General features: G+C 40.7%; 1 protein-coding gene across 3 annotated transcripts in view; it reads right to left on the bottom strand.

Annotated features, from left to right (window-relative positions):
• ADAMTS12 (ADAM metallopeptidase with thrombospondin type 1 motif 12) overlaps window positions 1–23722 on the bottom strand; it is a 378754-nt gene that overhangs the window by 143275 nt on the left and 211757 nt on the right. For all 3 annotated transcript variants that reach the window (XM_043887193.1, XM_043887192.1, XM_043887194.1), the window contains exons 6-8: window positions 16814–16938; window positions 6124–6273; window positions 346–489 (exon numbers count right to left, since the gene is read on the bottom strand). In XM_043887193.1, coding sequence (XP_043743128.1) covers window positions 346–489; window positions 6124–6273; window positions 16814–16938 — 419 coding nt within the window. The remainder of the gene's footprint in view (window positions 1–345; window positions 490–6123; window positions 6274–16813; window positions 16939–23722) is intronic.

The raw sequence follows: 23722 nt of genomic DNA, 5'->3' as shown, positions 1-23722 counted from the left end.
CCAATGGGGTATGGTGACAACTTCTGACTTGTCCTAGTCGTTCTTGCCAGTCCCCCAGGGACTTAACTCACTCTTGGATCATAAAGAGCCCCTTTCAGATGACAGCAAGCTGAAGGAGGGTGGGGGGAGACAGACTGTTCACCTGGCTTAAGCTGGGGGCAGAACCCACCTGGATCTCAGGGTCAGAGAGCAGAAGCGAAGTTACCTGTTACAGTTACTGTTACCACCCTGACACTGTGACCTGTGAGAGGAACTGAGGCTCTTCCAGGTCTTGGGTAGAACGCAAAGTGACCTCCGGTGTACAGAGCCCTGAGTGAGGCTATGCTGAGATGCGTGGTCACTTACTCCAGGAAGCGAGTGATATAGTCCTTGCTGCATTTGGACCACATCAGCGGGGCGGGATTGTACTGCAGCTGGCGGGACATGATGTACAGGTGCCTGCCCACGGGCTCACAGTCGTTTTCCTTCCCATCATGCTGGATGCCGAAGCTGCAGGGAAGCACAGAGCACAAGGATATTAAAGAGGCAGGCATGAAACAAGAAGAAAACCATAGTTCCTCCAAGGTGAAAATAACCCACAGAGAGCCACCTTTGTATAACAGGCATCTGATTACAAAGTGGGACTTTGAAGTTGGAGGGGGCTAGCTAATTTTCAACTAGAAAGCACAGGAAACATTTTAGGCATGGTTTTGTTTCAAATATACAACCCTGGGAGCCATGTGGCTAATCCAAAAAACTTCCGTTTGGCAGAAAGCTAAAAGCTTCCAGTTTAGCTTTGGCTTTCCATGAGATTACAGTCAGGAGGGCAAATCTTGCCTCCAGCTGTCTTCTTTCTCCTGCTGTAGCAACTGCAGCACAAATGAACAAAACCTTCCTTTTGCTTTTTCATCATAATTTACTGGAGAGCATTAAAGGCAAAGCCTATGGGAGACTTTGTCAGAAGCTGCAAACTTGGAATGGATGGATTTCTTTCCAGTATCATACAAGTCCTTCAATATATAGACATTAGGCAGCACGCACAGTCTAGTGGGCTCCCCAGGTGGCACAAGCGGTGAAGAACCCATTTGCCAATGCAGAAAACGTGAAGAGATGTGGGTTTGATCCCTGGGTTGGGAAGATCCCCTGGAGAAAGGAATGGCAACCCACTCCAGTATTCTTGCCTGGAGAATTCCTTGGATAGAGGAGACTGGAGGGCTACGGTCCACGGGGTCGCAAGGAGTCAGACACGACTGAGCGACTAACACTTTACTTCATCATTGTCTAGCTGGCTTATTTTCCTTTTTCAGATGTGAGTTTGAGGTTTGTCAAAAGTCACAAGCTAGCTCATGACAAAGCTAAGTGTTCTGCAGATCTCTGTGCTCCTAAATCAGGGCTCTTGTTGATGTCTCCTTCGGTCAGCTCCCTGACCTCCCACTGCCAGGGGTAAACAGGTGAAGTAGCCGTGAAAGGCCCTAAAATGCTTAACTGATCCCCATGGCAAGGGGGTGCCTGGGAAAGAGGCTGACTGAGAAATGTCTGTTTATAAGCCAAGACCTCAGGATCACTGCCAAGATGCTTTCCGAGTCCCCACAAGACCTCTCTCTGCTGGAATCTGCTTTTTGGACACTTGCAACCTGGAGATGTTGGCTCAACTTTCAAAATTTGAACAGAGGAAACTATGACCTTTTACTCTGCTAGTGAAATGCAGTTCCTCTGACAGGAAAGCTCATATCCAACTTTAATAAAATCTCCTGATCAACATTAGCAACACTTGCAGAAACAGTCTTTGTGGGATTTAGAAATTTTCTTATATTATTTTTAATGCATTAAGATGTTAACAACTTACTTACAGACTCTGATCACATTCCACATGAATACAAAATTCACAAAGGAGTCACAGAATTAATCTACAAAGCTCTTTTATCACCCAACCAAAAAGAATTTAATTCAATGAAAGTTTTTTTTTTTCTCCCTCATCAGGCCTTCCCCGGGCTGTTGAAAATTCAGTCCTACCCTGTTCATTAAGTGATCCACAAGTTCACCTGTTTAAAAATTAGGAAAAATCTTAAACAAACATGGTTCTAAAAATCTCCATTAATAATGGCTTTTCTAGCATCAGCCATTCCAATATGACAAGCCAGATGTCTGGATCTTATATACTTTATGCTAGTCACTCAGTCGTGTCCAACTCTTTGCAAACCCATGGAGGGATTTCCCAGGCAAGAATACTGGAGTGGGTTGCCATTTCCTTCTCCAGGGGATCTTCCAGACCCAGGGATCGAACCCAGGTCTCCTGCATTGCAGGCAGATCCTTTACCACTGAGCCACCAGGGAAGCCTATCCTAGATACTGGGTGACTTCAAACCTACCCTCTAAATACATCAGCTCCCCAAAAGCTCATGTTGCTCCATCTAAAGTTTTTAGTTCCCTAAAGCATTCCCCTCTCCAGCTCTATCACTCCTCTGTGCTCCCATCCAACAAAAGAAAAGCAAAGCTACTAAACAAAGGTTCCTGTGGACATGTCTACTCTCTCTATATGAGGTGAGCGCTCGAGTCATATGGGATCAGTGGGTCAGTGAAAAATGAGAGACAGGAAGAATACATGAGGTCAGAGGGATGGAAGGTGTTTCCAAGAAGCTACTTCCCAGCAAGTGGGATGAAGCTCAAAAGCAGTTTGGACTAACAGCCTACTACAGGCTGAAACAACTCACTGGCTATTGAATTAGCCTGCTTTGCTACATCTTGGTTTTACAATTCCTGCTAGATGGGTTTATGAAAATTACAGACATGAAATAGCAAGCTAAGTCACTGCATGAGTCTCAGGGTATCACTTGGGCAGACATTTCTTGCCTTTTACTATTCATTTTATGGTGGAGTAGAACCAGCAGAGAACAAGAACCATGAAAGTATGAATGTGAGCTTTTCTAACTCATTCAGGAAATACCAATTTGGCATATGCAACAAGGAAAGCTCTATAACTGAAATAATGGAATATCCCAATCCAGAAGAATGGGAAATACTGGATGGATGGTACATTGCAAGTGTTCACCTCTATCATGATATTTTCATTACTTCAAGGGAAAGGATGCTCGGTCTCAGAGAGGTTTTAAAACTTCCTTCTGGAATTCCATCTTCGTTTTGGTAATTCACTTATTAAGGGATGAGAGCTTAGGTATGGATGATGGATCTAATCTAGGCTTCTCATAAATAGAACTTAAAAAATTTTTTTTCCTCAAAATAAAAATGCAATTATTTAGGCCAAAGCACAAGTTAGTTAACTTCACTTTCTATTTTAAATCCTATGCAATCAGTGATGAAATAAATAAGTTTTCAAGAACAATGGAGTACCTTTGTTATTAAACTATAATGACTATCTGAGGTTAGTGGCTTATTATATTTTTCTTTTTCTGGCACCAGGCTGTTTCATTGATGTGCCCAGTGTTTCTCAGTTTGGTCCACAGCTGGTTAGAACTTTATATCTAAAAAGAGAACTGAATATTTCAGAAGCTTCTTGTGCTATGAACAAATTTCTCAGGGTACTCCTAATGTCTTCTCGTCTTCAGTTTTGTGTCCTACCACAAGCTTGTCAAATTCAAGCTTGTATGTCTTTCTTCAACGTTGTCTTTCCTTCCTCTTCTTTCTTTGTTTTCAGTCACTCCACTTGGCTTGCAGAATCTTAGTTTTCTGATTAGGGAGTGAACCTGAGCCCCCAACAGTGGAAGCGCAGAGTCCCAACCACTGAACCACCAGGAAATTCCCCAGTTTTGTCTTTCCTATCAGTGACCCTAAACTTTTTTTGCCATTTAAAACATAGTGTTTTATTTAGGTCAGCTGTACATGGCCCAATGCGCTCTTTTAAAATTTTAATTCATTATATTTACATATTAAATTTATATTATTATATCATTATTGATTCAGATGCAAGTTGTAATAAATAATACAAAGAGGTCCCACGTACCCTTTACTCACTTAACCCTCATGGTAACATCTTGCAAAACTATAATACGATATCACAGCTGGGATGCCGCTGTTCATACAGTCAAGACACAGAACATTTTCACCTGGTGGAATTCCTCACGTTGCACTTTGTAGCCAGACCTACTTTCCATCCCTCCCCCATCCCCTTCTTAAGTTCCGGCAGCCACTAATATGTTCTCTATTTAGATAATTTTATTATTTCAATAATGCTATGTAAGTGGAATCTTACAGTATGTAACCTTTAGGGACTAGTTTTTTTCACTGAGCATAATTGTTCAAAGATTCATCAAGGTCACTGTATGTATCAAGAATTGGTCCTTTTTCTTGCTGAATAGAATTCCATGATATGGATCCATCACAGTTTATTTAACCATTCGCCACACTGAGTTGAAACAACCCCAGGGTCCAGTTTGGGGCTATTAAGATTAAGCTTCTATAAACTTTCGTGTATAGGTTTTTTTTAATATGAACACACATCTTCATTTCTTCTTGATAAATGCCCAGAGTACAACTACTGGATCATAAGTAGCATCAGTTTACTTTTTAAAAACTGCCAAAATGAATTGAGGATATAGGATCCATTCTTTGGACACAAGTCAGCACTTGAGAATGTCTTTTATCAAGCAAGTCTTCTCCACTTTTCTTCAACTTGGGCATACCATTGCTGAGAATGTCTTGAGCAAACATTTCTCAGTTTGATCCAGTTATATTGCTTGACACTGCTTGACTAGAGATGCTGCTGACACCAGTGACTTTATTTGAGGCCACAAGGGACATCCTTCCATGTACCAGGATTGAGGGTGCCTTTACATTTGCACATAATAATTTTCATTTTGCCAAGTTGTTATAAACATGCCAACAACTATGGCCTGGTCTTTTCAGTATTTTGTCCTCAATATTATTTAATTAAAAGCAAGTCACTTAACCTCTCTGTATTTGAATTTTTGATAATTAAGGATACTACACTATAGCAAATTTGTCTCCCAGGGCTTTTTGGTAAGGATCAAAGAAATCACAGTACCTAATCAAATCTACTCATTTCAGATATAAGAAAATAAGCACAAAGAAGTGAAGGGAATTCTCTAAGGTCATAATATTGGCTGATGGAAAAGCCAGAATAACCACTCACATTTCCTAATTCCCAAGCCAATACTCTGGTTTAGTACTTTAGGTAAAAGGATTTTGAAAAGTTCCAATATTATATGAGAAAAATGGTGAGAAAGCCCAGGCCAGAGAGGCCAGGCCTTGAATAACCTAGTCAACAGGGCTCTTCCTGATCCCACCTCTTTTTCCGGCTGGACATTCAGAGTATGCCCAGGGTTCTGCTTTCTTTCAGGCTGGTGGCCACATAACAGGTAGGAGTGCTGCTGAGCCATTTATATGACTCCCCACTCTGAGCTTCCACCTAGTATGATGTTGTCTCATTACTGGTTAATAAATACATCAATATATTAAGTTACAAATAAGCTAAGATCTTTCCTCCTGAGAACCTCTGATACTCAGAGAATCCAGAATTCTCAACATTCCTTTACCAAAAATTTCTGAAACCTGCCTTCAATCAATTGATCTAATCAAATTTACACATTTTTGTGACAACTTGGACTTCCTGTTAACTGGTGTTCATTTGATAGTCTTTCCAAGTTTAAAGCAGTTTTCCATTTTTCCTTTTTTTCAGTGTCCCCCTTTAATACACACAAGTACAATGGGGCAAACAATAGCATCTACTTCATAATGTTGTTGAGGGAAGTCAATGACACAATGTGAAATGTCCGGCATAAAGGAAAGGCAAAGAATGTTAAGATTTGTGACTTTTTAGTGATATTAATAACATCACTAATTCATAAGAACTAAATAGGAATTACTACTCCTGAATTAATCAATTAAGTTAAAGCTTATCTCCTTGTTTCTGCTCACCTCATTCTAACTCAGAGACTTGCAGAGGTCTCTATGATTCTCTGATGTTGATGGTCAAGTGGTAAGGGCAGAGAAGACAGTGGAATCTTGAACTTGTGTCTTTCCCCAATCTTCCCTCCCCTCCCACTTTACAGATGAGAAAGCAGAGATTTAGGAGGTGATTCTCAAGCCACAATGCAATCTGATTCTCCTGAAACCCTGATACTGATGCATGATCAGGAGGAGGAGATCTCAGTTTCCTTGGCCCTTTACCTGTGTCCGAGTTCATGGGCAACTGTGAAAGCCAAGGGGAGTCCAGAGTCTTCATTGATGTTACAACTCCGGTGAGGCTGGCACATTCCTGACAGGTGGGACAGCCCCAGAGTCTCACAGCGGTGATTGACACCCGCACAGAGGTCTTTTCTGAAAGCAGAGAACAGGGATATGGAGGAGCCCCAAGAAACATCTAGGAAAAAAACCCATATGGCCATGAATTCACATTCAATATGGTCTGTAAAGCATGATTAAAATTGTTTTTAAAAGTCCACATAAATTTTAGGGAGTGATTTTGAATTCACGAGGATTATTCTGATTTTACGACTTCATTATTGAATCTCATTCACACCCAAAGAAATATATGAAAATACAGCAAATGTTTTGAGTTGCTTTTATTCTTAATCTCAGGAAGCCAAATTATATTATTTGACACATAAGAGAAGCATTTGATTGAAAGTTGGAATTAATCAAACTTTTAAACAGGGAAAGGACAACCATCAGTGGTTGAGGTTTTTCAAACATGAAATGCCTCTTTGGCCTTTCTGAGGTACGTGTTCAAAAGGTATCCAAGAACTTTTATTCATTCATGAAAAATGCAATTGGTCCCATCAGTCTATCCAGAGATCAAATTCATGGTCTCACCAGTCCCACCACCCTAACAATAGTGCATATGGGAGGGGATGGACACACAAAGAGACTCCTAGGATCTCACAGGATACAAGGAAGTTGGGTCCCTTGGAGGGAGGTGGGAGGGGGGTTCAGGATGGGGAACACATGCACACCCGTGGCTGATTCATGTCAATGTATGGCAAAATCACTACAATACTGTAAAGTAATTGGCCTCCAATTAAAATGAATACATTTATTAAAACAACAACAACAACAACAAAACCCTGTCCATTGAGGGTCTATTAAGTATCCAGCAATAAAGAGGATAAAAGGGGATGACCAAAGGATTGTAAAATATGGGTCTTACAGGTAAGGAGCATAAGCTCCTGATAAGGGATCAGCTCCACCTCCAACAAGCACTGGAGATAGTATAAGAAAAGACATGCCTTGATATGAATCACACCAAATCCACCTTGTACTGAAAGCTCCTCTATAGGGAACTCTGTTGAAGTGGATCTTGGTCTAGTGCTCCAGAGACCAGTTCAGTCCTCTCCTTCCCTCCCTCCCTCTTCCTTCAGAGCAGAGATTCTCCACAGGGGTTGGTTTTGTTCCCTGCACCCTCCTCAGGAACCTTTGGCAATGTCTGGAGACAGTCACGGCTGTCACAACCTAGAGGAGGGTGCCACTGACATCTCATGGATGGAGGCCAGGGATTCAGTTAAACACACTCCAATGCACAGGACAGACCCTCACAGCAAAGAATTAGCCAACCCAAAATGTCAATGGTGTCACTACTGAGAAATCCTGCTTCAGAACTTGAAATTCTCTCTACTGTCTAGAAGCTGGTTGAGGTTCATCAAAACTTGAAACCAGAACTCTGTTGTAAGGAAGAAAAATGATCATAATAAGAAGAAGAGGGAGGAGCCAAGATGGCGGAGGAGTAGGACGGGGAGACCACTTTCTCTCCTACAAATTCATCAAAAGAATAACTGAACGCAGAGCAAACTTCGCAAAACAACTTCTGATCGCTAGCTGAGGTCATCAGGCGCCCAGAAAAGCAGCCCATTGTCTTCGAAAGGAGGTAGGTCAAAATATAAAAGATTAAAAGTGAGACAAAAGAGCTAAGGACGGAGATCCGTCCCGGGAAGGGAGTCTTAGGCGGCATTGCTTGGGGTAGGGTCCGGGCCTGAGTGCCCTGAGGACAATCGGAGGGAGCTTCTGTGAGTTGCCAACTTGAACTGTGGGAGACCAAAGGAGAGAGAGTAAATTAACCGGCCCGAACACACTGCCGACCGTTCCCAGAACAAAGAGACCGAGAAAATCCAGAGAAGAGCTCGCAGGCTGCGGACCGGCCCAGCCCCGCCGGAGGCAGGAGGCAGGGGGGAGGGGAAGCTCGTGGCGAGACACGGCACAGGCACCCGACTGGCGCGGGTGGGGACTGGGGCTGGGGACGCGGAGGGCGGAAGGCGCACGCACCCGACTGGCGCCAGCGGAAACTGAGACTGGGTCCGTGGAAGGGAGTGGGCGCGCCACACCTGGGGAGAGTGCACCCACCGAGCCCCTGGTTGCCTGGACCGCCCTGGCTGCCTGGACCGCTCTGACGGGGAAGGCACAGAGGGCAGGCGCAGCTTTTCGCCCGCGCTTTTGTGGAACACCCGAGGGCTGGAACCTCGCGCAGCGCGGGGCGCGCTCCATATAGAACAGCCGGGAGCCTGAGCAGCGCAGACGGAGAAAGCAGCGTCAGCCCCTCCCGGCAGCGCCAGCCCGTCCCCGCGGCGCAAGCCCCTCCCCACAGCACCAGCCCCTCCCTGCCCCGCAGAGTGACGGAACTAGCTACCTGAATAAGAGTCCACCTCCGCCCGCCTGTGTCAGGGCGGAAATGAGGCTCTGAAGAGACCGGCAAACAGAAGCCAAATAAACAAAGGGAACTGCCTCAGAAGGGACTGGTGCAACAGATTAAAATCCCTCTAGAAAACACCGACTACACCGGAAGGGGCCTGTAGATATCGAGAAGTGTAAGCTGGAACGAGGAGCTATCTGAAACTGAGCCGAACCCACACTGACCGCAACAGCTACAGAGAAACTCCTAGATATAATTTTACTTTTTTCTTTTTTTCTTTTTTCTTTTTCATTATTTTTTCTTTTTTTATTTTTTCTTTTTTATTTTTTCTCTTTTATTTTCCTTTAAAATCCCCTATTACTCCCCCATTACTCCTTAACTTTCATTTCCATAGATTTTTACGATTTTTTTAACTAGGGAAAAAAAAATTTTTTTTTCTTTCTTTTTTTCTTTTTTTTTTCTTCTTTTTTTTTCTTTCCTTTTTCTCTTGTATTTTCTATTTTTCTTTTTCTCTTATTTCTTTTAAAGTCCTCTAGTACTCCTCTACTACTCCTTAATTTTCATTTTCAATACACTATAACCTTACAAAAAAAAAAAAAAAAGAGAAGCCCTATTTTTAAACTGAAGATTATTCTCTCCCAATCTTGACTCTCTGTTTTCTACCTCAGAACACCTCTATTTCCTCCTTTCCCCTTCTCTTCCAATCCAATTCTGTGAATCTTTGTAGGTGACTGGGCTACGGAGAACACTCTGGGAACAGACAGCTGCATAGATCTGTCTCTCTCATCTTGAGTCCCCCTTTTTCTCCTCCTGCTCATCTCTATCTCCCTCCTCCCTCTCCTCTTCTTCATGTAACTCTGTGAACCTCTCTGGGTGTCACTAATGGGGGAGAATCTTTTCGCCATTAACCTAGAAGTTTTCTTATCAGTGCTGTATAGTTGGAGAAGTCCTGAGACTACAGGAAGAATAAAACTGAAATCCAGAGGCAGGAGACTTAAGCCCAAAACCTGAGAACACCAGAAAACTCCTGACTACATGGAACTTTAAGTCATAAGTGACTGTCCAAAAGCCTCCATACCTACACTGAAACCAACCACCACCCAAGAGCCAATAAGTTTTAGAGCAAGACATACCACGCAAATTCTCTAGCAACGCAGGAACATAGCCGTGAACGTCAACATACAGGCTGCCCAAGGACACACCTAACACATAGACCCATCTCAAAACTCATTACTGGGCACTCCATTGCTCTCCAAAGAGAAGAAATCAAATTGCACGCACCAGTACACTGACGCAAGCTTCCCTAACCAGGAAACCTTGACAAGCCAATCGTCTAACCCCACCCACGGGGTAAATCCTCCACAATAAAAAGGAACCACAGACCTCCAGAATACAGAAAGCTCACTCCAGACACAGCAATCTAAACAAGATGAAAAGGCAAAGAAATACCCAACAGGTAAAGGAACATGAAAAATGCCCACCAAGTCAAACAAAAGAGGAGGAGATAGGGAATCTACCTGAAAAAGAATTTAGAATAATGATAATAAAAATGATCCAAAATCTTGAAAACAAAATGGAGTTACAGATAAATAGCCTGGAGACAAAGATTGAAAAGATACAAGAAATGTTTAATAAAGACCTAGAAGAAATAAAAAAGAGTCAATTAAAAATGAATAGTGCAATGAATGAGATCAAAAACACTTTGGAGGGAACCAAGAGTAGACTAACGGAAGCAGAAGATAGGATAAGTGAGATAGAAGATAAAATGATGGAAATAAATGAAGCAGAGAGGAAAAAAGAAAAAAGGATCAAAAGAAATGAGGACAACCTCAGGGACCTCTGGGACAATGTGAAACGCCCCAACATTCTAATCATAGGAGTTCCAGAAGAAGAAGACAAAAAGAAAGGCCATGAGAAAATACTCGAGGAGATAATAGCTGAAAACTTCCCTAAAATGGGGAAGGAAATAGCCACCCAAGTCCAAGAAGCCCAGAGGGTCCCAAACAGGATAAACCCAAGGCGAAACACCCCAAGACACATATTAATCAAATTAACAAAGATCAAACACAAAGAACAAGGGAGAAACAACAAATAACACAACAAGGGAGAAACAACAAATAACACACAAAGGGATCCCCATAAGGATAACAGCTGATCTATCAATAGAAACCCTCCAGGCCAGAAGGGAATGGCAGGACGTACTGAAAGTAATGAAAGAGAATAACCTACAACCTAGATTACTGTATCCAGCAAGGATCTCATTCAGATATGAAGGAGAATTCAAAAGCTTTACAGATAAGCAAAAGCTGAGAGAATTCAGCACCACCAAACCAGCTCTTCAACAAATGCTAAAGGATCTTCTCTAGACAGGAAATGCAGAAAGGTTGTATAAACGTGAACCCAAAACAACAAAGTAAATGGCAACGGGACCACACCTATCAATAATTACCCTAAATGTAAATGGGTTGAATGCCCCAACCAAAAGACAAAGATTGGCTGAATGGATACAAAAACAAGACCCCTATATATGCTGTCTACAAGAGACCCACCTCAAAGCAAGAGACACATACAGACTGAAAGTGAAGGGCTGGAAAAAAATATTTCATGCAAACGGAGACCAAAAGAAAGCAGGAGTCGCAATACTCATATCAGATAAAATAGACTTTCAAATAAAGGATGTGAAAAGAGACAAAGAAGGACACTATATAATGATCAAAGGATCAATCCAAGAAGAAGATATAACAATTATAAATATATATGCACCCAACATAGGAGCACCACAATATGTACGGCAAACACTAACGAGTATGAAAGAGGAAATTAATAGTAACACAATAATAGTGGGAGACTTTAATACCCCACTCACAACTATGGATAGATCAACTAAACAGAAAATTAACAAGGAAACACAAACCTTAAATGACACAATGGACCAGCTAGACCTAATTGATATCTATAGGACATTTCACCCCAAAACAATCAACTTCACCTTTTTCTCAGGTGCACACGGAACCTTCTCCAGAATAGATCACATCCTGGGCCATAAATCTGGTCTTGGAAAATTCAAAAAAATTGAAATCATTCCAGTCATCTTTTCTGACCACAGTGCAGTAAGCTTAGATCTCAATTACAGGAAAAAAATTGTTAAAACTTCAAACATATGGAGGCTAAATAACACGCTTCTGAATAACCAACAAATCATAGAAGAAATCAAAAAAGAAATCAAAATACGTATAGAAATGAATGAAAATGAAAACACAACAACCCAAAACCTATGGGACACTGTAAAAGCAGTGGTAAGGGGAAGGTTCATAGCATTACAGGCTTACATCAAGAAACAAGAAAAAAACCAAATAAATAACCTAACTCTACACCTAAAGCAACTAGAGAAGGAAGAAATGAAGAACCCCAGGGTTAGCAGAAGGAAAGAAATCTTAAAAATCAGGGCAGAAATAAATGCAAAAGAAACTAAAGAGACCATAGCAAAAATCAACAAAGCTAAAAGCTGGTTTTTTGAAAAAATAAACAAAATTGACAAGCCATTAGCAAGACTCATTAAGAAGCAAAGAGAGAAGAACCAAATTAACAAAATTAGAAATGAAAATGGAGAGATCACAACAGACAACACTGAAATACAAAGGATCATAAGAGACTACTACCAGCAGCTCTATGCCAATAAAATGGACAACTTGGATGAAATGGACAAATTCTTAGAAAAGTATAACTTTCCAAAACTGAACCAGGAAGAAATAGAAGATCTTAATAGACCCATCACAAGCAAGGAAATCGAAACTGTAATCAAAAATCTTCCAGCAAACAAAAGCCCAGGACCAGATGGCTTCACAGCTGAATTCTACCAAAAATTTAGAGAAGAGCTAACACCTATCTTACTCAAACTCTTCCAGGAAATTGCAGATGAAGGTAAGCTTCCAAACTCATGCTATGAGGCCACCATCACCCTAATTCCAAAACCAGACAAAGATGCCACAAAAAAAGAAAACTACAGGCCAATATCACTAATGAACATAGATGCAAAAATCCTTAACAAAATTCTAGCAAACAGAATCCAACAACATATTAAAAAAATCATACACCATGACCAAGTGGGCTTTATCCCAGGAATGCAAGGATTCTTTAATATCCACAAATCAATCAATGTAATACACCACATTAACAAATTGAAAGATAAAAATCATATGATTATCTCAATAGATGCAGAGAAAGCCTTTGACAAAATTCAACACTCATTTATGATTAAAACTCTCCAAAAACCAGGAATAGAAGGAACATACCTCAACATAATAAAAGCTATATATGACAAACCCACAGCAAGCATCACCCTCAATGGTGAAAAATTGAAAGCATTTCCCCTGAAATCAGGAACAAGACAAGGGTGCCCACTCTCACCACTACTATTCAACATAGTGTTGGAAGTTTTGGCCACAGCAATCAGAGCAGAAAAAGAAGTAAAAGGAATCCAGATAGGAAAAGAAAAAGTGAAACTCTCACTGTTTGCAGATGACATGATCCTCTACATAGAAAACCCTAAAGACTCTACCAGAAAATTACTAGAGCTAATCAATGAATATAGTAAAGTTGCAGGATATAAAATTAACACACAGAAATCCCTTGCATTCCTATATACTAACAATGAAAAAACAGAAAGAGAAATTAAAGAAACAATACCATTCACCATTGCAACAAAAAGAATAAAATACTTAGGAGTATATCTACCTAAAGAAACAAAAGACCTATACATAGAAAACTATAAAACACTGATGAAAGAAATCAAAGAGGACACAAACAGATGGAGAAACATACCGTGTTCATGGATTGGAAGAATCAATATTGTCAAAATGGCTATTCTACCTAAAGCAATCTATACATTCAATGCAATCCCTATCAAGTTACCAACGGTATTTTTCACAGAACTAGACCAAAGAATTTCACAATTTGTATGGAAATACAAAAAACCTCGAATAGCCAAAGTAATCTTGAGAAAGAAGAATGGAACTGGAGGAATCAACCTGCCTGACTTCAGACTCTACTACAAAGCCACAGTCATCAAGACAGTATGGTACTGGCACAAAGACAGAAATATAGATCAATGGAACAGAATAGAAAGCCCAGAGATAAATCCACAGACCTATGGACACCTTATCTTTGACAAAGGAGGCAAGGATATACAATGGAAAAAAGACAACCTCTTTAACAAGTGGTGCTGGGAAAACTGGTCAACCACTTGTAAAAGAATGAAACTAGAACACTTTCTAACACCATACACAAAAATAAACTCAAAATGGATTAAAGATCTAAATGTAAGACCAGAAACTATAAAACTCCTAGAGGAGAACATAGGCAAAACACTCTCCGACATAAATCACAGCAAGATCCTCTATGACCCACCTCCCAGAATATTGGAAATAAAAGCAAAACTAAACAAATGGGACCTAATGAAACTTAAAAGCTTTTGCACTACAAAGGAAACTATAAGTAAGGTGAAAAGACAGCCCTCAGATTGGGAGAAAATAATAGCAAATGAAGAAACAGACAAAGGATTAATCTCAAAAATATACAAGCAACTCCTGCAGCTCAATTCCAGAAAAATAAATGACCCAATCAAAAAATGGGCCAAAGAACTAAACAGACATTTCTCCAAAGAAGACATACAGATGGCTAACAAACACATGAAAAGATGCTCAACATCACTCATTATTAGAGAAATGCAAATCAAAACCACAATGAGGTACCATTACTCGCCAGTCAGGATGGCTGCTATCCAAAAGTCTACAAGCAATAAATGCTGGAGAGGGTGTGGAGAAAAGGGAACCCTCTTACACTGTTGGTGGGAATGCAAACTAGTACAGCTGCTATGGAAAACAGTGTGGAGATTTCTTAAAAAACTGGAAATAGAACTGCCATATGACCCAACAATCCCACTTCTGGGCATACACCCTGAGGAAACCAGATCTGAAAGAGACACGTGCACCCCAATGTTCATCGCAGCACTGTTTATAATAGCCAGGACATGGAAGCAACCTAGATGCCCATCAGCAGATGAATGGATAAGGAAGTTGTGGTACATATACACCATGGAATATTACTCAGCCATTAAAAAGAATTCATTTGAATCAGTTCTAATGAGATGGATGAAACTGGAGCCCATTATACAGAGTGAAGTAAGCCAGAAAGATAAAGAACATTACAGCATACTAACACATATATATGGAATTTAGAAAGATGGTAACGATAACCCTATAAGCAAAACAGAAAAAGAGACACAGACATACAGAACAGACTTTTGAACTCTGTGGGAGAATGTGAGGGTGGGATATTTCAAAAGAACAGCATGTATACTATTTATGGTGAAACAGATCACCAGCCCAGGTGGGATGCATGAGACAAGTACTCAGGCCTGATGCACTGGGAAGACCCAGAGGAATTGGGTGGAGAGGGAGGTGGGATGGGGGATTGGGATGGGGAATACGTGTAAATCTATGGCTGATTCATATCAATGTATGACAAAAAATAAAAAATAAAAAGAAGAAAAGGAGAACAGATCCTTTGTATTCTTACTGGGTGATAGTATGGCTACTGGGGTCAAACTAACTGGATTTAAGTCCCTGCTATACCTGTTAAAAGCAGTGAGATTTGGGGCAGGTGACATAATTGATAAGACTCAGTTTCTCGATCTGTAAAATAGGAATGATTGATAGTAATGAACTATCAGGGTTGTTGTGGGGATTAAATGGAATGATAATTGTTCTAACAGATGTAGCACTGAACCTGGCCCATGTCAAATACCCCTCAAAAGCCAGCTCTCATTAACTCACTCATTTATTCATGTGAAAATGAGAGGTGAAACTATTCTGCTTTCAGAGAAAGAAAAGAGACCCAGCTGAGACACAGCTGCCCACTGGCCAATGCTGGTTTTATGACCCAGGGTTCTTTCCTAGAGCCAGGTCTTAGCTAGACTGAAGTCTTCTGTGGGCCATTTTCCTGGGTCCTCATGTTCCCTGGCTGCCTGCTGGCTCCCCAAAGCCTCTGTGCTTAGATTCTACACCCACACCAACCTATTCCCTAGGGAAATTACAATCAACACAGGTGTCACAAGTCCTGATGAACCTAATGTAATAGGTTTATGCCATGGACTTATTTTGGAACATATTTGCAATCAGCCAAAGTTTTGATACTATCATTCAAAAGAGTGATTCTGGGATTGAAGTTTCTGGTTAGGGTAAGACAGGTATTTGGATAGGGTGGGAGCTAATTATCATCTCCTGTAGATATCCAATGTACTCGAATAATCCTGTCAAAGGGACAGAGGACAAGCCAAGATGTTCAGGGGCAGTCCGTCCTCCCCAGGGACAACAAACAGATACCCAGGGCCTTCCCAATCATAAGGCTGGAGGGCCAGGCTGAAGGGCCTCTTCCACTCTACATCCCTGGATTCAGGATGTCTCTGAGTCTGCATAGGAGTACCCAGTGAAAACTTACCCCTCCCCCCTCGCTAACAACTTCATTTGTCTAGATTAAGACAGTATCTGTTATATAGTAGGTGCTCAAAAGATATCTATTGGATTAATGAGCACACATAGCCTTCCAAGAGCCTGGGTTGATAAGGTAAATTCACTAGGTTTTCACATCTATGAGTCCTAGAAGTGCTGATGGTTCTTATTAGCACATGGGGTCTCTCTATAGTCAGAACAAATAGTGTCTTCATGAGGGTAAAGGAGACAGAGGTGCAAGCAAATCACTCTGCCTATTCAGGGAAGGCCCTTCTCCCCATATTCTGTCTTCAACATCAGTCAGAGATGGAAGACTGGTTTCTGTAGAGAGAGTTGCAGGTTTTAAAATTGGAGGAAATTTTTATGAAATAAAATTAAAGGATAAGAAATTCCACAGTGAAGAGTTATAGGAGGCTTTAATGAGGATCTGCAAACAAGCTTACTGATTGTTTATAGAGCTGCACCGAGAAGCCAGTTTTAATGATGAAATCATCTCTGGGATAGGAACAAGCAGATGCAGTTGATTAACACAGAGAGCTGTGCATATTTAGCAAGTTTACTAACTTCTCCCTTACTGGGATGGGAGTCAGAAGGTATCTAGTTCACAGAAGCTGCCTTTTAAATGACCAAGAACAACAGAGAGTAGAAGAATCTCATGAGTTTGAATACCTGGCAACACTTTCACTTGCCATTCCCCCCACCCATCTTACCATCCCTGGCTCTGGGGTACCTGGTGAGAAGGACGGCCACATCATGATGGGCAGGGTTGAGGTCACTCTTGGGATTGATGCTCTTCTGCCACTTGCAGAAGCTGGACAGTGTCTTCTCTGCATGGTGAACTATTTTCAATCCTTGCTGGAGAAAGAAGAGGGAGAGATTGGCATGGGTGAGATTTCTGTGGTCAGGGCCCATCACATTAGGCCCCAAAAGCAGCCAAGTGAGAAGAGCTCTGGGTGGGTGCTCCCCAGACATTTGGCAAGACTCTGGGGAGGCCAAGGTATTCCTCTGGGCCACTCTCCTGCTCTAAACACTATCGTTTCCATGACTTCCACTAAAAGAACATAAAGATGAGAACTGTAGGACAGAAATGATCACTGGGATAAGTAGACCTTGAAGGAAAACTAAAAATATATTAGGAAAGACCAACATCTGTTTGATGTTCTATTTCTAGTAGTTCTTTGTTTCCAAAGCCAATATGATGCCAAAGAGGTATTTTCATTTCTAATGCAAAATGAATATATTTTCAACAAAAAGCTCCTTCATTTCATGAGGTATCCTGCAAGGATGAATGGAACATTTCATTGTCTGTGGTCTCCATCTTGGTTTGACATCCATGGATGAAAGTCAGAAGGTGACATAATCTCTCCAGGCTTTTAACCACTTAGGATCATTGACTGTCTGACAACAATTAGAATGCTGGAGTAGATGGCCCAGCCCACAATGTCAAGGGCTCCTGAGTCATATCCAGCTGGCCCACAGTTACTATTGAAGATGGGAAGAGAGGGCTGGTTCCAAATTAACTGAATGAACACTTGTCAAATGAAGAAGAAAAAAGATAATCATCCCTAGAGGGACTACAGTTTAATTTGAATTTTTAAAGGAGAAATTCCTTTCCCCCACCTCATTTCTATGGAGTCTCTATATAGCCATCTCTTGTAGAGGGTGGGGTCTATAGGGAGAATGATGACCTACATTGGCCTACTCTAATCTGAGTCTATTACTCTGGGCTGAGCCCAAGAACTACAGGGTTGTCTCTATATCAAACTATGAGCTTTTTTCTCTATATTCTGTATTTTGAAGAGACATTCAAATTCAACAAGGCCTGAGAGTGTTAGAAGCCCTTTAAGGTCCCCCCATCCATACTGATTGACTACCAGAAATCATCTTCTCCTCATGAAAACACAGAAAGGTGGCTCACTGCTCATGCAAACTCACTGAACTCCTAGAGTAAAGAAGTTAAAGAGAAGAAACAGACTTCATGGTTTAATAATCCTCATCATTCGCATCTATTAAAGGAGCTATGGTGGAGGAGGAGAGGTTCTGGGGGACTAGTTGGGCACAGGGGCGTCAGCCTCCTGGTCAAACTGTAGGTTGAGCAGGAACCCTACTGGAAGAAACCAACCATATCTACCTTAAAGAACTGGCCTGGTGGCATGAACTACAAATGGAAAGGAGGAAAAGAGGAAGTGAGGGTGGAGGGAAGAAGGAAGGGAAAGGAAGAAAGGAAGGAAGGAAATATTTATCGATCTTTATATGCCAGATAGTGGTAGATAAGTTCTCTTTTTAATTTAATTGTACCCTCTTAGTATTATTTATAGGCTTCCCTGGTAGCTCAGTTGGTAAAGAATCCTTCTACAATGCAGGAGACCCCGGTTTGATTCCTGGATCAGGAAGATCCGCTGGAGAAGGGATAGGCTACCCACTCCAGTATTCCTGGGCTTTCCTAGTGGCTCTTCACTGGTGGCAGCAATATTTATAAAGAAGTGTTGCTATTTTCATTTTAAAATAAGAGAAAATTAAACCTCAGAGAAGTAAACAACCAGCAGAAGGTTGCTCAGGTCAGTTACTGAATCAAAGACTATGAAGACGGAGGCTCCTAGATGGAGCTGTGGTTCTGTTAATAACTGGTGATCAGCCTCGTAAGAATGGGGCCTTACTTCCTCTCCTTCAGACAGGAAGGCAAGCTATAAAACAAACCATCGTGGTTTTGATTTGCATTTCTCTAATAATGAGTGATGTTGAGCATCTTTTCATGTGTTTGTTAGCCATCTGTATGTCTTCTTTGGAGAAATGTCTGTTTAGTTCTTTGGCCCATTTTTTGATTGGGTCATTTATTTTTCTGGAATTGAGCTGCAGGAGTTGCTTGTATATTTTTGAGATTAATCCTTTGTCTGTTTCTTCATTTGCTATTATTTTCTCCCAATCTGAGGGCTGTCTTTTCACCTTACTTATAGTTTCCTTTGTAGTGCAAAAGCTTTTAAGTTTCATTAGGTCCCATTTGTTTAGTTTTGCTTTTATTTCCAATATTCTGGGAGGTGGGTCATAGAGGATCTTGCTGTGATTTATGTCGGAGAGTGTTTTGCCTATGTTCTCCTCTAGGAGTTTTATAGTTTCTGGTCTTACATTTAGATCTTTAATCCATTTTGAGTTTATTTTTGTGTATGGTGTTAGAAAGTGTTCTAGTTTCATTCTTTTACAAGTGGTTGACCAGTTTTCCCAGCACCACCTGTTAAAGAGGTTGTCTTTTACACGCCAGTCAGGATGGCTGCTATCCAAAAGTCTACAAGCAATAAATGCTGGAGAGGGTGTGGAGAAAAGGGAACCCTCTTACACTGTTGGTGGGAATGCAAACTAGTACAGCCGCTATGGAAAACAGTGTGGAGATTTCTTAAAAAACTGGAAATAGAACTGCCATATGACCCAGCAATCCCACTTCTGGGCATACACACTGAGGAAACCAGATCTGATAGAGACACGTGCACCCCAATGTTCATCGCAGCACTGTTTATAATAGCCAGGACATGGAAGCAACCTAGATGCCCATCAGCAGACGAATGGATAAGGAAGCTGTGGTACATATATACCATGGAATATTACTCAGCCATTAAAAAGAATTCATTTGAATCAGTTCTAATGAGATGGATGAAACTGGAGCCCATTATACAGAGTGAAGTAAGGCAGAAAGATAAAGAACATTACAGCATACTAACACATATATATGGAATTTAGAAAGATGGTAACGATAACCCTATAAGCAAAACAGAAAAAGAGACACAGACATACAGAACAGACTTTTGAACTCTGTGGGAGAAGGTGAGGGTGGGATGTTTCAAAAGAACAGCATGTATATTATCTATGGTGAAACAGATCACCAGCCCAGGTGGGATGCATGAGACAAGTGCTCGGGCCTGGTGCACTGGGAAGACCCAGAGGAATTGGGTGGAGAGGGAGGTGGGAGGGGGGATCGGGATGGGGAATACGTGTAAATCTATGGCTGATTCATATCAATGTATGACAAAACCCACTGAAATGTTGTGAAGTAATTAGCCTCCAACTAATAAAAAATAAATAAATAAATAAAACAAACCATCGACTATCACCAGATTGCCTTGAGGTTTGTTTTAAACTCTACATTTGCTTATTTGTTTTGGGGAGAGGAAGGATGTGAAAGACATACTCATTAATTAAAAAATAATGCCATTTTGCATTATTCTGAAGAAAATGAAGCTGGCATAAATCTAACAAAATATGTACAGGATCTGTATCCAAATTATTACAAACTTCTGAGAGATGGGATGAGCCTTGATCTAAACTTCACACCTTATATAAAAATTTTCTCAAAGTGGACCACAGACTGATACATAAAATTAAAAAAAAAATTATAAAACTTAAAAAAAAATCAGGGGAAAATCTTGGGTCCCCAGGACTAAGAAAAAAGTTTAGAGACTGGATACTGATAAGGTAATCCAGAAAAGTAAAAATTGAAAAAATGAGTCTCATCAAAATGAAAAACTTTTGTTCTGGAAGAAACCTTGTGCAGAGAAAGAACAGAAGAACTCCAGAGTGAGAGAAAGTATTTGCAAGCCAGATAGCTGTCAAGCTCTTGTCTCTAGAAAATCTAAAGATCTGTCAAACTTCAACAATGAAAGAACAACAAGCAAACAGGCGAAATACATGGAGAGACATGTCACTGATGGGGATATACAGATGGCAAATAAGCACAATAAAAAGATGTTCAATCTTATTAACCATCAGAGAATTGCAAATGAAAACCACAATAAGATGTTGTTGTTTAGTCTCTCAGTTGTGTCTGATTCTTTGTGATCCCATGAACCATAGCCCACCAGGCTCCTCTGTCCATGGGATTTTCTTGGCAAGAATACTGGGGTCGATTGCCATTTCCTCCTTTAGGGGATCTTCCTGACCTAGGGATAGAATCTGCGTCTCCTGCATTGTAAGTGGATTCTTTACCACTGAGCCACCAGGGAAGCCCCTTTCACCCCATTAGGTTTCCTCCAACTTCTCTGTTCTTCTACTTCAAGGAGCATCATAATTTTTTGAATTAATCAAAAACTTTCTGAAAACTTTTGCTTTCAATTTGCCTTAGCAGCAAAATACCTCTATTGTAAAAGTATCATCAAAAAAAAAAAAAAAAAAAAGTCTCATGTTAAAAAAAGAGAAAGCTTAAGTTTTGAATATCTTTTAAAAATGAGTATGGGTGTAATCATAACATGGTAGTTTTTAGTGATCAACCCATCTTCTTTTACATAATGGAAACACACCTTTGGAATTTTCACCATAGACAAAAGGAACAAAAGAAATTGTGGGGGATTTTGAAAATGAAAAAAGAAAAAAATCTTACAACATATCCTTTTACCAGGTTCTGCAGGAAAACTGGTATTTGAAGAAATCCTTTTTTTTTTCCTCTTTGTATTTAAGGTAAAATTAGGTACCTAAAGGGGTCACTCAGCCCTGAGAACATGACAGAGGAAAAACTCTCAGGTATAATGAGACATTACTATATGCTTATCAGAATGACTAAAATTTTAAAAAGTGACAGCACCCAGACAATGTTAAGGTCGTGATAAAATTGGGTCACTCACACTGCTGGTGAGAATGTAAAATGTACAGCCTCTATGGAAAACAGTTTGAAGTTTCTTTGAAAACTAAACATGCAACTATCATATGACCCAGCAACTGCATTCCTGGACATTTGTCCCAGAGAAATGAAGACTTACGCTCACACAAAAGCCTATAGTGGAATGGTTACAGCAGCTTCATGCATGGTAGCAGAAAACTGGAAAGAATCCAATTGTCCCTCAATGAGTGAATGGTTAAATAAACTGTCATGTTCCATGGAATGCTACTTAGGACTAAAAAGGAACAAACTTTCCATACACACAACTTGGATGGATCTCAAGGGAATTATGACCAATGAAAAAAATCCAGTATCAAGAGGTTACATGAAAAAAATCCAATCTCAAGAGCTTACATAAGGTACAGTTCCATTTATATAACATTTTTGAAATGAAAGAATTAGAGAGATGTAGAACAGATTAGTGCTTTCCAGGATTTAGGTCAGTAGGCAGAAGGGAGGTATCAAAGGGTAGCATCTTTGTAATGAACTGTTCTGTACTGTGGCAAAGGTTCCAGAAATCTACACATATTAAAACTGCATAGAACTAAATGTAAACAGACACAATCAAAGTGCATGCTCAGTCACTTCAGTCGTGTCTGACTGTGTGATCCCATGGACTGTAATCTGGGAGGCTCCTCTGTCCATGGGATTCTCCAGGCAAGAGTACTGGAATGGATTGCCACTCCCTTCTCCAGGGGATCTTCCCGACCCAGGGATCGAACCCAGGTCTCTTATGTCTGCTGCACTAGCCGGTGGGTTCTTTACCACTAGGGTCACCTAAGTGCTTGTAAAACTGGTGAAATCTGAATAAGAGAGGTAGTTTGTATGAATATCAATTTATTGGTTCTGATCTTGTACCAAAGTTGTACAAGATGTTACCCTTGGGGGAAACCAGGTAAAGTGTATCAGGGATTTCACTGCAATATTTCTTACAATTATGAATCTACAATTATCTCAAGAAATTTTTAATATCTTAAAAGTAACAATTGGCCCAAACCAAGGCTAGAGTGTTGCAATAGGTCTTATAAAGTGCTTTAAAATATTGGTCTACCAAAGGATTAATCTCAAAAATATACAAGCAACTCCTGCAGCTCAATTCCAGAAAAATAAATGACCCAATCAAAAAATGGGCCAAAGAACTAAACAGACATTTCTCCAAAGAAGACATACAGATGGCTAACAAACACATGAAAAGATGCTCAACATCACTCATTATTAGAGAAATGCAAATCAAAACCACAATGAGGTACCATTACACGCCAGTCAGGATGGCTGCTATCCAAAAGTCTACAAGCAATAAATGCTGGAGAGGGTGTGGAGAAAAGGGAACCCTCTTACACTGTTGGTGGGAATGCAAACTAGTACAGCCACTATGGAAAACAGTGTGGAGATTTCTTAAAAAACTGGAAATAGAACTGCCATATGACCCAGCAATCCCACTTCTGGGCATACACACTGAGGAAACCAGATCTGATAGAGACACGTGCACCCCAGTGTTCATCGCAGCACTGTTTATAATAGCCAGGACATGGAAGCAACCTAGATGCCCATCAGCAGATGAATGGATAAGGAAGTTGTGGTACATATATACCATGGAATATTACTCAGCCATTAAAAAGAATTCATTTGAATCAGTCCTAATGAGATGGATGAAACTGGAGCCCCTTATACAGAGTGAAGTAAGCCAGAAAGATAAAGAACATTACAGCATACTAACACATATATATGGAATTTAGAAAGATGGTAACGATAACCCTATAAGCAAAACAGAAAAAGAGACACAGACATACAGAACAGACTTTTGAACTCTGTGGGAGAATGTGAGGGTGGGATATTTCAAAAGAACAGCATGTATACTATCTATGGTGAAACAGATCACCAGCCCAGGTGGGATGCATGAGACAAGTGCTCAGGCCTGGTGCACTGGGAAGACCCAGAGGAATCGGGTGGAGAGGGAGGTGGGAGGGGGGATCGGGATGGGGAATACGTGTAAATCTATGG

This window comes from Cervus elaphus, chromosome 25 (assembly GCF_910594005.1).
Source record: "Cervus elaphus chromosome 25, mCerEla1.1, whole genome shotgun sequence".
NCBI classification, from domain to species: domain Eukaryota; kingdom Metazoa; phylum Chordata; class Mammalia; order Artiodactyla; family Cervidae; genus Cervus; species Cervus elaphus.
This window is presented reverse-complemented; position numbering and strand designations above follow the sequence as displayed.